The sequence below is a fragment of the Pieris napi genome, chromosome 14, assembly GCF_905475465.1.
Source record: "Pieris napi chromosome 14, ilPieNapi1.2, whole genome shotgun sequence".
Lineage (NCBI taxonomy): Eukaryota > Metazoa > Arthropoda > Insecta > Lepidoptera > Pieridae > Pieris > Pieris napi.
The window spans coordinates 9,826,493-9,840,368 of record NC_062247.1 but is presented as its reverse complement, the minus strand read 5'-3'; the positions used below and the strand labels follow the sequence as shown (position 1 = coordinate 9,840,368).

At 32.4% G+C, this 13,876-nt stretch overlaps 2 protein-coding genes and 1 long non-coding RNA gene across 3 annotated transcripts; 2 read left to right on the top strand and 1 right to left on the bottom strand.

The window, feature by feature from the left end:
- The first annotated feature begins 1,705 nt into the window (after positions 1 to 1,705).
- Positions 1,706 to 2,884, top strand: LOC125056307 (synaptonemal complex protein ZIP1-like). The gene has a single exon (XM_047659339.1). It carries the CDS (start codon positions 1,706 to 1,708, stop codon positions 2,882 to 2,884), a length of 1,179 nt encoding a protein of 392 aa, XP_047515295.1.
- Positions 2,885 to 9,927: 7,043 nt separating this feature from the next.
- Positions 9,928 to 11,367, bottom strand: LOC125056305. The gene has a single exon (XM_047659337.1). The coding sequence runs from the start codon at positions 11,365 to 11,367 to the stop codon at positions 9,928 to 9,930; it is 1,440 nt and encodes a 479-aa protein (XP_047515293.1).
- Positions 11,368 to 12,653: 1,286 nt separating this feature from the next.
- LOC125056035 lies at positions 12,654 to 13,876 on the top strand. Its single transcript, XR_007117984.1, has 2 exons — positions 12,654 to 12,950; positions 13,107 to 13,876. It is a non-coding gene; the product is annotated as an uncharacterized LOC125056035 (long non-coding RNA).

Below are 13,876 nucleotides of genomic sequence, written 5' to 3'. Positions count from 1 at the left end.
CTTCCTAGATTTGTAAATTTTCCAAGAAATATAAACACAGCCAAAAGGAAGTTTGAAGAATTAGGAAGATCTAATACTCACCATGACCTAAACAGTATAATCAGAGCTATTGACTGCACCCATATAAAAATTAATAGACCCAAAGGTATCGCTCAGTCTGAAGCATACAGAAATAAAAAAGGGTAATTTTCTGTAAATGTGCAAGCAATAATAGGGCCTGATATGGAAATATTTGATATAGTGACTAGGTGGCCTGGCAGTTCACACGACAGCAGGATATTTAGAAACTGCCAGGCGTATGCAAGGCTGCTAAATGGTGAACTAGAAGGAGTTTTAGTAGGTGACAGCGGTTATCCGGCACTTAACTTCATGTTAACAACACTTATATTCCAACAACAAGAGCTGACAATAATTATAATTAATCTCAAATAAGAACTAGGCATATTGTTGAAAGGGTTTTCGGAGTGTGGAAAAGGAAATTTCCATGTTTACAGCTAGGACTACAGTCAAAATTGACAAATACTAGTTATATATAATTATAGCTTGTGCTGTATTGCATAATATAGGTATACAGAGAGGGGATGCTTATGACGATGGTGATCTTGCTGACACCAGAAGTTGAGTAACACAGAAACAATGAAAGATCTACAGGTCTAGCATTCTGGCAATCTGTGATTGCACAATTTAACTAGGTAATTGGTTTGGTAATAAAGAATATCAAAACAAAACTAGTTTCATTTTAATCATTTATTTTCTGATTCTTTTTTAACTGTAAAATTTCTAATACATACTAATTTATATTTTTGTTGAAGAAATTCTATTTCTAACTGATTTTTTAATTTCATATGTTCCACTTCTATCTCAATTTTTTAGTGTGGTCAGGTAATAAATGGTAGAAGATTCAGGGAAACGAAAATAACAGATGTGAAGCGAGAGACATCGGTTAGGTTATAGTTTGAATTTCGTTGTCACTATAATATGCCAGGGCTGCCAGGTGACATACAAAATCACACCAGTTATTTTTAAGATTTGTCAAAAATGGGGTTTGAACAATTACATAAATATGATGTTGACGTGCTTCGTTGTGGGTAGTCGTATAAACTAAACGTCCTAATAAATTGTTAATTTATTAGGTGTAAACTGTTCAAAATACGGAAATAAATACATACCTATGTAAGTCTAACATCAAATACAATATATGAGTGGAGTTAAAAGTGCAACTGGAAAATAAAGCAAGATATAACAAGATAACCAAACCTGACCGTTGACAACAACAGGTCAATTTCTGCATAAAAAACCAACAGCAGGACCACTAGCCGAGCACTGTACAGGTTAGTCAAAGCCAAAAATAAATTACTGGTGCTCGAATATAACATAAAGAAACCTACAAAATATTCATAACCTACGAATCATCTGAAAAAATAAATAGAAAATTGTTGATAACGCCATCTGTAAAAAAGGGTTGAAACAATACAGCCAAATCACCCTATTGATTGATTACCTGTAATTGCGCCGCTATTCGCCGCTAGGGGACTCTGTCCACAAAATTAAAATGAATCAGATAAAGCAAAATAATAAGCAACAAACAAAATGTGGCGGATGTAACGAAATACTACCAAAAAGAGAATTCTTAAAATGTTCTTCTTGTCGAAACTATTACGATTTAAATTGTGCTCGCGTATCAATACAGCGTTTTAATGAGGAAATGGATAAAGAATGTAAAGAAAACTGGAAATGTCCAGAATGCTACTTTAAGACGCCAAAACCAACAAATATGAATACCCCAACAAGTGCTAGAGCCTGTGAGGGAATACAATCGGAGAATACACCGTCTCAGAGCTCAAATATAACAATACGTAAACCTAAAATTCCTAACAACGATTCAATTAATTCTGAAGATTTAAGCATACTAGGAGACACGCTAAACTCGCATCTCACTGAAGCCATTCAAAGCCAAAACGAACAGACTAAATTAATATTGGAAAACCTAAAAGAAATGTTAGACACACAATTAAAGAATAATAATAAGTCAATAATAACTGAATTGCGAGCCACAATTCAGGGAGAAATAAACCAAGCAATAGACAAATTCAGAGAAGAAATTAGAAGCGGTACTATTTACTTAAAAAAAGAAAATTCACTAAGAAAACTTGAAATTGGGGAAATTCGCAATACCATAGAAAAGCTGACAAAAGAAAATGAAAACATAAAAAACGAATTAAAAAAATTGACAACCAGTCTCGGTAGTCTCTCTAGTATGGCAACATCAACTACAGATAACCCGGAAAAAAATAACAATAGGACGATAGTTCTATATGGCTTGCATGAATACTACAAAGAGCACGAAGACGATACACATAATAGAGTAATAGATATTTTTCGAGATATTCTTAATATTGATTTAACAGGATACATTGAGGAAACACGTAGAGTAGGAAAATATACTTATGATTACAATCGTCCCCTAATTATTGAACTCATAAGCAAACGAACGGTAAAATTTATACTAGAAAACACTAATTACTTCAAGGGAACTGGATTGTCTGTCATTGAATTTTTGGATAAGAACGCAAGACGAGAAAGGAAAATTATGAGGGAACAAATGATTAAGGCACGAAAAAATGGACAACATGCTATTATTAAAAATAACCAACTTTATATTGAGAGAAAATTAATAAAAATAAAACTCGACAACGCTAACAATTCATCCGAAGAACAGATGACTCACTACAACGAGACTGAAAGATACAGTACTGACCAACCTGGTCAATCAGCCTTGCCTAATTATGACGCCTACCAACAACACTCTAACAACAATTCCTTTCGCAAAACCAGATATAGTTCTGAAAATCCTCTACCAAAATTTCCAGAGTCTTTACAATAAACAAAGTACATTAGAAGCCTTCATCGATCAAGACCCAACATTTCAAGCAATATGTATTTCAGAATCTTGGCTTTCTCAAGCCAAATTAGATTTAATAAAATTTACAGGGTACAAAACTGCAGCATCCTTCTGTCGCGAGAAAAGGATTGGAGGCGGCGTCTGTATACTTCTGCAAGAGCACATCGAATGTACTGAAATACGAGATATAAGTAACCTATCAACGGAATATGTCCTTGAAGCATGCGCCACTTACCTGATTAAAGAAGACATTTTACTGGTAACTGTATACTGGAATGGAAGGAGTGAGAACATATTTTATGATATTATAAATTTAATCTTAAAATATATTAATAAACATTATTCTAAGTCCAAAGTAGTAATAGGAGGAGACTTTAATATAAACATGCTCGAAAATACACCAAAAACTACACAATTTTTAGAACTTATGCTAGAAAACAGATTAACCCAACACATTAAGGAAGCAACACACTTTACACAAACTTCATCAACATGTCTAGATCTAATATTTACAAATTTCATTGACAAAAACTTACACATATCAGTAAAGGACTTCGGATTTACAAATCATCTATCTACAGTCTTAAATATTAAAATACCAAAGCTCTCAAAGAATAATAAATGGTTTATAACTAAAAGATTATATAATGATAAAAATATAAACCTTTTTAAGTCACAACTTGCTGAAATAAATTGGTGTGATGTAATTAAAGAAAATAATAATATAAATGAAAACTATAATGCATTTCATAACATGATGACAAATACTTTAAATAAATGTATACCCAAAACAAAAATAAACCTCAAAACTACACCAAAAAAATACTGGCTAACTAAAGGTATAAAAAGGTCATCTAAAAATAAAAGATTATTAAAAACATTTATATTAAAAAATAATAACAAAATACTATCAGAATACTATAAAAAGTATGAAAAGCTACTTAAAACTATTGTAAATAATTCCAAAAAACTTAATTACATAAAAAAAATGAAAAAGTCTAATAATGTCATAAAAACAATGTGGAATGTAATAAATGAGCGGACGAATAAAAAACCATTTAAGGAAAAACATAACGTAGAACTACAGATTAACAACGTAAAATATACAGAACCAAAACAAGTAGCTAACGCCTTCAATAACTTTTTCGCAACTATCGGAGAGACTGTAACTTCTTCACCGTCACTATCGCACGCTCGCCATTCTTCATATCAAGCAGAGCATACTTTTTTTCTCAGACCTGTGCAACCCCTAGAAATATTTAATATATTAAAAAACCTCAAAAACAAACATAGTCATGGAATTGACGAACTTCCCCCAACTCTCTTCAGAGAATGTGCAGAACTGCTGACCATGCCTCTATGTATGTTAATAGATCAATCATTTAGTGAAAGCATTTTCCCAGACTTATTGAAAATTTCTATAGTTAAGCCCATTCATAAAAAGAATTTAAAAACAAATCCCAATAATTACCGCCCAATTGCCCTTTTACCAACAGCTTCGAAGATATTTGAAAAAGTTATGTGCGATCGCATCTATCAGTTTTGTGAAAAATTTAAACTATTCGATGAGTCCCAAAACGGCTTTCGAAGACATAGATCAACCACATTGTCCGTCTTTAAATATATTCAAGGAGCACTTGACATTATTAATGACAAACAATACGCAATAGGATTATTACTCGACATGACGAAAGCATATGACAAAGTTCAATTTGACATACTATTAGATAAACTATACAATATTGGAATTCGCGGTGACACTCATGAGTGGTTCAAATCATATTTATTCAATAGACAACAGCAAGTTGAAATAGAACATTTCGATCACAAATCTTGCGAAATTCAACACATTAGATCTGAAAATAGAAGGCTGAAAGCTTCAATTCCTCAAGGAAGCGTGATAGGATGCCTTCTATTTTTGATCTACATAAATGACCTTCCTAAAGTGATGCATGAGCCATGTATTTTGTTTGCTGATGACATTTCGATATTGATATCAGGCGAAAATAAATTAGAAATTAACACAAAACTACAAATGACTATAGATAAAGCGGATAGCTGGCTAAGACTACATAATCTGGAAATAAACTACGAAAAAACTAAACTTATGACATTCCATCCCTATCAAAAAACTCAAATTGACATAAAATTAACATATAATGGTTATAACATAGAAAAGGTTCAAAAGTTCACACTATTAGGTTTAGACATAGACTCCCATATAGACTGGAAGTCTCATGTAAATAAGGTTAAATTAAAACTGTCTCGATTCGCATACGCACTTCGCGAAATTAAAAAATCCACAGATATGAAAACAGCTCTAGTCACCTACTACTCTTATGCTTACTCCTGGTTAAGCTATGGTGTTATCTTATGGGGTAGCAGTGTAGATGCCACTGCCGTATTTACAAGCCAAAAAAAACTTCTGAGAATTTTAGTTAATATAGGAAATACTGACTCATGCAAGCCCCACTTCATTCGGAACAATATTCTTACTCTACCTGGCATATATATACTTGAAACATGTAAATTTATTCGCAAATATCCTAATATGTATAAAAAAAGGGAAGATACAAAAACCCTTTACTCATTAAGACCTTCTCGTAATAAAAATAGGTAAAAAAACTTTTTAAGTTAAACGGTTTTATGTTAAACATACATTGCAATGTTTAAGATAAATGTACTAAAAACCAAAAAATAATAAAATAGATACAGTCGTGGGAATTATAAACATATGCATAGACTAGACTAAAATAAAACCGTGGGGCACGTCAATTGTCTACAAATTATCGACTTAATGTGCGATAGAAGAATCGTTTAATTCGTCGTTAAAATAGGCAGTTGGCCCGCAGACGGTGAGGAAATTACTTACTATTTTCTTGCTCATGGAAATTCCAATAGTTCCACTCCATGTAAATAAAAGAGATGTTTCAACTAGTTTATCGTTGGACATTCACACTGCTGGCTGGCGAGGAATCGTTTCACTGCTCGTAGTTTGTCTTTAATCGACAAAACATATGATAAAAGTACTACTCGCTCACCACTATGAAACCCTAAAACTCGCTTATAATCGAGCTTGCTAGCTAGCTTGTTTCCACATTCTAGCCCTACTTATCACACGTCCATCGTTGTCGGTTGAACAACTGCCTAATTATAGTGTAACATTACAAAACAAACATTTTAATCAACGATTGAAGACAATTGACGTGCCCTACGGTTTTATTTTAGTCTAGTCTATGCATATGTTTATAATTCCCACGACTGTATCTATTTTATTATTTTTTGGTTTTTAGTACATTTATCTTAAACATTGCAATGTATGTTTAACATAAAACCGTTTAACTTAAAAAGTTTTTTTACCTATTTTTATTTTCTAGTTTTTAGTTTTTATTTCGCATTCTGTTTAATTCATTTAGTGCTTCATTATTGCAAGGTTCCTTGCCCGTTAGTTTATATAAATAAATCAATTCTATAATATAAATATAATATATATTTAATTAATAAAATAGATACAGTTTTTAATATAATGTTATATATATATATATGTATATATAATATATATTTATATATTATATAATATTTATTTATTTATTTATTTTTATTTTATTTATTTAGTTTATTGTATTGTCACCAAAATCCAAAGTGTATACAAAATTTCAGATTAATCGGTTGACAGGAAGAGGGTGAAATTTGAATTACTAAATTTGACCCAAGAATAAATAAAACAAACGGGGTGAGCTAAATAAAACCGTTTAAAAACCAACTGATTCCACCTACATCCAGACTAAAGTTACATCAATCAGGACCATTGACCTCCTCCATAAAAATATATAACAAATTACCAGAAAATTTGAAGAATGAAACAAATAACCTGAGGTTTACCAAATTTCTAAAGGAATTATTATATAAGAAATGTTATTACACTATTACAGAGTATCTGACTGATAGATTTTAATTTCTTTATAAAAGTTAAGTTTATAAATAATGTTAAGTACCTTTTCGCAACGTAAAACCAAAGTAAATATACCAAATAAATAATGTATCTTATAAGAATAGGAATGTATAAGAATATAATGAAATATAATAAAGCATGCCCTTTTAAAACATTGCTGTGCCTAGCCAAGGTCCTTATTCATTATTTTGATTAATTATGTACATAAGGAATGCAATAAAGTTTGAGTTTGAGTTTGAGTTTGAGTTTAAATAATATAAATAAACAACAATAAATACCATAATAATGTGTAATTATTTTAATTCATGTATTTCATAGGTATTTATCAAGATCATTTATAATTTCTTTGAATTCAAATTCTATTTTTCCCAAAGTCTATGGAACTCCGATACAAAATGGCAACACCGTTCATTAAAAACCGACAAAAATAAAAAGTCCAGTAAAAGATATGATGGTAAAGCAAATTTTAGGCCATTATTTTTGTTAGGCTTATAGTCAAAGTTTTTGGTAAGTCGTCGATTTCGTGGACTTGAGATTAAGCTAAGCCAACACTAGGGAGGGATTCGCAGTTTGCTCTATAAATACCGACTGTGTCTTAGCTCGATAGTTAAGTCAGAGCAAAGTCCAAGTGCGGACTATAGATCTCACCCTTAAAGAAGCACCATTTACGCGTGTCTTGCGCACCCTAAGACGGATATGTTTAGTTGCTCACTGCCTGAATTCACAAATTGCATTATTTGTAATTAATTATAAAAAGGTTTAGGTTTTATGTTTTTACTTTTTTGTTTATATTGTTAACTTTGACTAAGGAAAAGAGGTATACAAAATCGTGAATACAACGAGGTTCAATTTGCTTATTATATTCATACAGATAAGTGGAACACAACAATTCTAATTATTATTTTTCTTTTTCAGTTTCCACTCGAACTTTTCTTAGTGTAATAAAAGCTATCATTATAGCGCACGAGACTTTCAAAAATATACAAAAAAATACGAACGTTACTCAAGTTTCATTGCGCCTGCCACCTCGATATAGCAATCATTTTTTCATAACAATTTACAATGTTAATGAATAGTCCTTAAATATACGATATTGTGAGGAAGTTGCATGGATCTGGTAAACGCTGTGCCTTCTTAAGTTCCCATGTCATTTTCACACATGTATATCCTTACCTTTAAAAAAAAAATAGTGTGGTGGATAGAAGAAATAGAAGCGGTAGCAGGAAACGAATGGAGAAAGGGAGCCATAGACAGAGTCAGTTGGAAAAAGCTGGAGGAGGCCTTTACCCGTGAAGGGATTCCGATCGACGGTACTGAAGGAAGCTAGAATATAGAATAACAAGCAAAAGAAAAAAAAATGTGTGCGTGTACTAGGTGTACACACGTAAGAAGTGAAACTTCTTTATGACCTTATTTTTCGAAAAATGATCTACTATATGCAACTTTACAGAAATTGGTTAAATAAAGTTAAATTAGATAAAGTTTAACAAAAGGCTTTTAATATCACAGACTTGAATACAAATAATACAATTATATCATTTTACCTTATTACCACTAAGATTATTACAGAATTTTATAAATTGTAATATAATTTTTAGTATCATTATTATACATCGTTATTATACATTTTTGTTATTAATGGTTTAGAATCTCTTTGAATCAACCGTGGTAGGGACAAGAAAAAGACGCGCGTAACGGTCAAATGTGACACTGACGCGTAACCGAAACATGTGACGCGTAACGCAACCTTTTTTTTCAACAAGTTTTTTTCCAACCCCGATAAAGAAGTTTCACTTCAAAAATGTATAGAAATGTAAAATAATCTAAGCTATGTATAATAATATGTATTTTGCCATGATTGGAAATAAAACGGGCTTTATTATTATTATTATATCGTTTATAAAACACATTTTCAAGTATTTGATTGTCCTTATAACATATATTATGTTGTTTGAAAACATAATAAAATAAAATAAATGTTTAATTCTACATATATTGTATGTTAATGTTGATATAATTCCTTAAAGTATTCCTGAATAAGCTCTCTAATTTCATAAATGCACTGAAATTCAGCTGCCATAATATTTAATGTATGACAGCAGTACGAGCTTTGAACTAATTACTTAATTAGGACGTAATTACTGACACTCATATTGCCAGAGGGTTCACAAGTGCGTTGCCGGACTTTTAAGAATTGGTACACTCATGAAGAAAGGAAGCTTAGTAATTTGTTAGGCATGTTGCTTGCTGTTTCTTAATTATCATGTACAGTGTATTTCTATTACAACACTTTTGAGTTTATTAATTTAAAGGTATAAATTCCTTAATCGCGTTATAATATGTATTTATTCTACATATGATAATCAAAGTATTTTATTACTGCCATCAAATACCACCCGCAAAACTGGCTTCTAACGAGTAATTATATTTGGATGTTAACTGTTTCATAATGAATCCCTGCCCTTTATGGATATTTAACTGCCCGACTCGGATTTATGAACATCATAGTGTATATTTTACACATTATGAATTTAATTAATTCAATTTTCTCTTCTATAAACGAAATAATATTAATTATTATTCTGACGTTATTAATTAAGTAATCATCACAATCAACGAGTATATACTCGTTCAGTATTTACAATTTACTTTACCCAGGGCCTGATCAAGAGTTCTGACCGCTCTAGGCTATTTACCAGGATGCGCCCCCGCCAGGTGACAGGTGTATTACGGTCGGTCTAAACCAACCATGGACGTGGTCATCTAGTATGTGATTTTGCTTTGACTTAAGTTATTTTTAATATATTTATACTTCTGTTGCTATCTTTAAAAAAGACGAGAGGAATCATACAAGTGAAACATTTTTTCTAATGATTAATGATTTATTTGAAAATTACAGTAATTAAGTACCTAATTATTATAAGCTCATACAAAAGGCCTTTTTCTTGCTTTGAGTTTGCAAATTTTTCCAAAAAATTTTCAAATTTAATAGTTTTTAAAAAGTCACTTTCTATGTACATTAGCGAGAGCGCTGCAAGTTTTTGTTGGCGGAGTGTGGAGCCCAAGTATTTTTTTATTCTTTTAAGAGCTGAAAAAGATCTTTCGCCAATTCTTTCATTTTTTCTAAAATTGCTTTTGCTTCTATTTTGGTCTCTTTACATTGATTTTTGTCTTCGCAAATAGAGTTTAATACTTCCAGAACCTGTTTGTATGAACTGTATAAGGCTTTGCTTGCATCTGCTCGCGCACTCCATCGAGTTTTTGACAGATTTTTTAGTACCGTCGATTCTTCATCTAATTTGGATACTAAAAGTTGCCATCTGCTTGTAGATCCAGAAAAAAAATTGTAAAGTTGTTGTTCCAGTGTAAAAAAAGCAGCTGACTCGTCACTACTTTCCGCGGCAACTGATCCCACGAGTTGGAGAGAATGCGCTGCACAAGGAACAAAAGTAGCCAGAGGATTTACAGCTTTAATTCTTGACTGAAGACCTTTGTATTGACCAGACATTTTGCTAGCATTATTATAACTTTGGCCACGACAGTCTTTAATATCAAGTTCCAAAGTTTTATTAATGGTCCTAAGAACAGCCTCCTCCATGTCTTCACCTTTGTGACCGCAATTGGGTAAAAATGTAACAAAGAGTTCGACAGGTTCTCCTTCAGGCAAAATATAACGAATAATAAATGTCAACTGATCGGTGTGTGAAATATCTGGAGTAGAATCAATGCTTATCGAATAATATTTTGCTTTTTTTATTTCTCCTACAATCGAAAGTCGAACTTCGTCAGCCAGCAGTAAAATAAATTCATCGATTATAGAGGATGACAAGTAGGATGAAGAACCTCTATCTTTTTGCCCAAATCTTACCACATGTTCAGCCATGAAAGGATCAAATTTAGATATAAGCTCAATACAGCCAAGAAAATTTCCGTTTAATGCAGATCCAATAACTTCATTTTGACCGTGAAATGGAAGCCCACGAGAAGCTAAAAACTTTATTGTTTCTATTACACGTAGTAATACATTTCGCCAATAAGTCATTTCTTCATTATATTGTTTGACTATTTGGGTATCCATTCTTTGTAAAAAATTTCCTCTTGATACATATTGTCCCAAACATTTACGATGATCCGGAGAATTGTCATGATCAGTTATTAGGTTAGCATTTTTCCAGTCATTAAATCCACTTTTGGCAAATACGGATGTTCCTCCATATAACTTGAAAGGTCCACAAAACACGTGACCTGTGGATTCTGAATACACTAACCAGCTTCTCTTCACAATTTTGCCATTAACGAGCTTCATTTCGAACATGTTTTTAGATAGAAATCTTTTTTTATTTTTATACTGCCTTTCTGGTCTGGAAAAATCTATTTCTTCGTTTTGTTGCAGTCCTTTTTTAGCAATATAATCTCGAAATTCATTGTTTACTTGCCATAGTGCAGGGTCACTTGACGGAATGCTTGACGGGGGCTTTTCTTCTGTTATAATTTCGTTTTCATAGTAGATCATCGGCCTTATTGCTACTGTAGGGCTAGTGTCGGACGGAGAAACGTATACATTACAGTCCGCGGTGGAGGGACCAGGGCAAGAAATCGCTGAAGATACTGCACTATTCGTCACCGTTTCGTTCCTTTCTGCAGAGCTCGTAAAAAATGTTTCGATTTTACGAGTATTTTTTAAAATGTTTTCTAGCTTCTTTTCTTTTTCTTTTTTTCTGTATTCTGCTCCACTTGGCTTTTTTACTATAAAACTATTCTCATTACCACTCATAAAACGTCTTAAAAAAATACAGTAACACTTAGGAAAGAACAATAAATATCACCAAAAACGAATATACGCGAGCTATGTTATGACGAACGAACTATTAGACAAATATAACGCAGAAAAGTATAAATAAACTACAAAATATGTTAACCACCGGGGAGTCCCCGTGCGTCGTTGATGCGTTTCACCGGGCGCAGCGAGCTGTGCTATTGCCATCTCACTCGCTCTACCACCAATCGATTTGAATGATAAATCAGTGTTTGTTTTACGCGGGCTTTTATAAATTTCAACATCTTTTGTTAAAATCAGGGACTCCCAAGCTTTTTCAGTTCACAGTTCATTTAGTGTTTTGTCTCGGTGTAGTTGAATTATGCTGGGGATGATGCTAGCAAAGACACGATTTCAGCGCACCTGCGCCCCCCTAGATCGTCGCGCCCTAGGCTTCAGCCTAATTAGCCTAAGGGTTAATCAGGCCCTGACTTTACCTATATATAAAACTAATTTAAAAGGTTCGATTCCCGGCTATGTACCAATGGACTTTCTTTTGATTTGCGCATTTAACATTTGCTCGAACGGTGAAGGAAAACATCCTGACAACCTGAGCAACCGACATGTCTGAGGGTGAGATCTATAGTGCGCACTTGGACTTTGCTCAGACTTACCTTACGAAAAACTTTGCTTAGTGTACACTAAGGTTAAACTATGATTTCGTATTTATAGACATTTTAACGGTGAGATTAAGCTAAGCCCAAGCTAAGACAGAAAATGTCAAAATACAAATTGATGTTTCATTTCATGCAATACTTTGTTTATTATCCTTTAAAAAAGTAAACAATAACAAATATTTAAACATCTAAAACGGTACACATATATCTTCAATTTATTGTTATTTATGTATTCATTTATTTTATTATTGCAATAACTACAAATTTACGAGTAACCTTTAGAAAATGTATTAATTATTTAAAGATGACAATAATTTTAATACGTAGAACGGATCGCAATGTTTTGACAACAGCAACAGTGCACTTGTATCAACTATCAACAATTGAAAATTTTAAACCACTTTTTCTCTTTTCTGTTTCTGTTTGTATGAGCTTATAAGTGTTGTATATGTTCGGAACTAATAAAACCAAAATCCTTCCATCCTGTACGGTGAGAATGAATTCAAAAGAAGGAACCGTATTTTGAAACACACGGTATTAAATGTGATCCTGACGCTGATCATTACAAACTTGCAACCTTATAACAACAGAGGATCGCCAAACCTACCGCAATTGCAAATACTTATTGCATTAAGGCATAAAAATGCAACTGGATGTTTTCAGGTAATATTGTGTTCATAAATATGTATGGTTTTTCAATTTGATATATTATACCTCTTCTCAAATGATTTTAAATACATAATATGTTGAAGACTTTTCTCTTCTGACTTTCAGAAACAAAACATATATGTGACTAATTATAATTTATTGACATTACAGATGGTGTGTGGTGATCTGAACAGCATAAGCCAATCTACAGTCTGTTTAATTAAATAAAGTCTCTGCAGAGTTGAGTAAATTACTTCCTAGATTTGTAAGAGAAGAAAAGAAATATGAACATAGCGAAGTTTGAAGAATTAGGAAGATCTAATACTCACCATGGCCTAAACAGTATAATCTGAGCTATTGACTGCACCCATATAAAAATTAATAGACCCAAAGGTATCGCTCACTCTGAAGCATACAGAAATAAAAAAGGGTATTTTTCTGTAAATGTGCAAGCAATAATAGGGCCTGATATGGAAATATTTGCTATAGTGACTAGGTGGCCTGGCAGTTCACATGACAGCAGGATATTTAGAAAATGCCTGTTTTAGTAGGTGACAGCGGTTATCCAGCACTTAACTTCATGTTAACAACACTTTTAAATCCAATGACAAGAGCTGACAATATTTATAATTATTCTCAAATAAGAACTAGGCATATTTTTTAAAGGTTTTTCGGAGTGTGAAAAAGGAAATTTCCATGTTTACAGCTAGGACTACAGTCAAAATTGACAAATACTAGTTATATATAATTATAGCTTGTGCTGTATTTCATAATATAGGTATACAGAGAGGGGATGCTTATGATGATGGTGATCTTGCTGACAGCAGAAGTTGAGTAACACAAACAATGAAAGATCTCCTACAGGTCTAGCATTCCGGCAATCTGTGATTGCACAATTTAACTAGGTAATTTGTTTGGTAATAAAGAATATCAAAACAAAA

What these genes read in the sequence shown, in the direction of transcription:
- LOC125056307 (XM_047659339.1), top strand. Translation starts at nt 1,706, where the DNA reads ATGGATAAAGAATGTAAAGAAAACTGGAAATGTCCAGAATGCTACTTT.
- LOC125056305 (XM_047659337.1), bottom strand. Translation starts at nt 11,367, where the DNA reads ATGATCTACTATGAAAACGAAATTATAACAGAAGAAAAGCCCCCGTCA.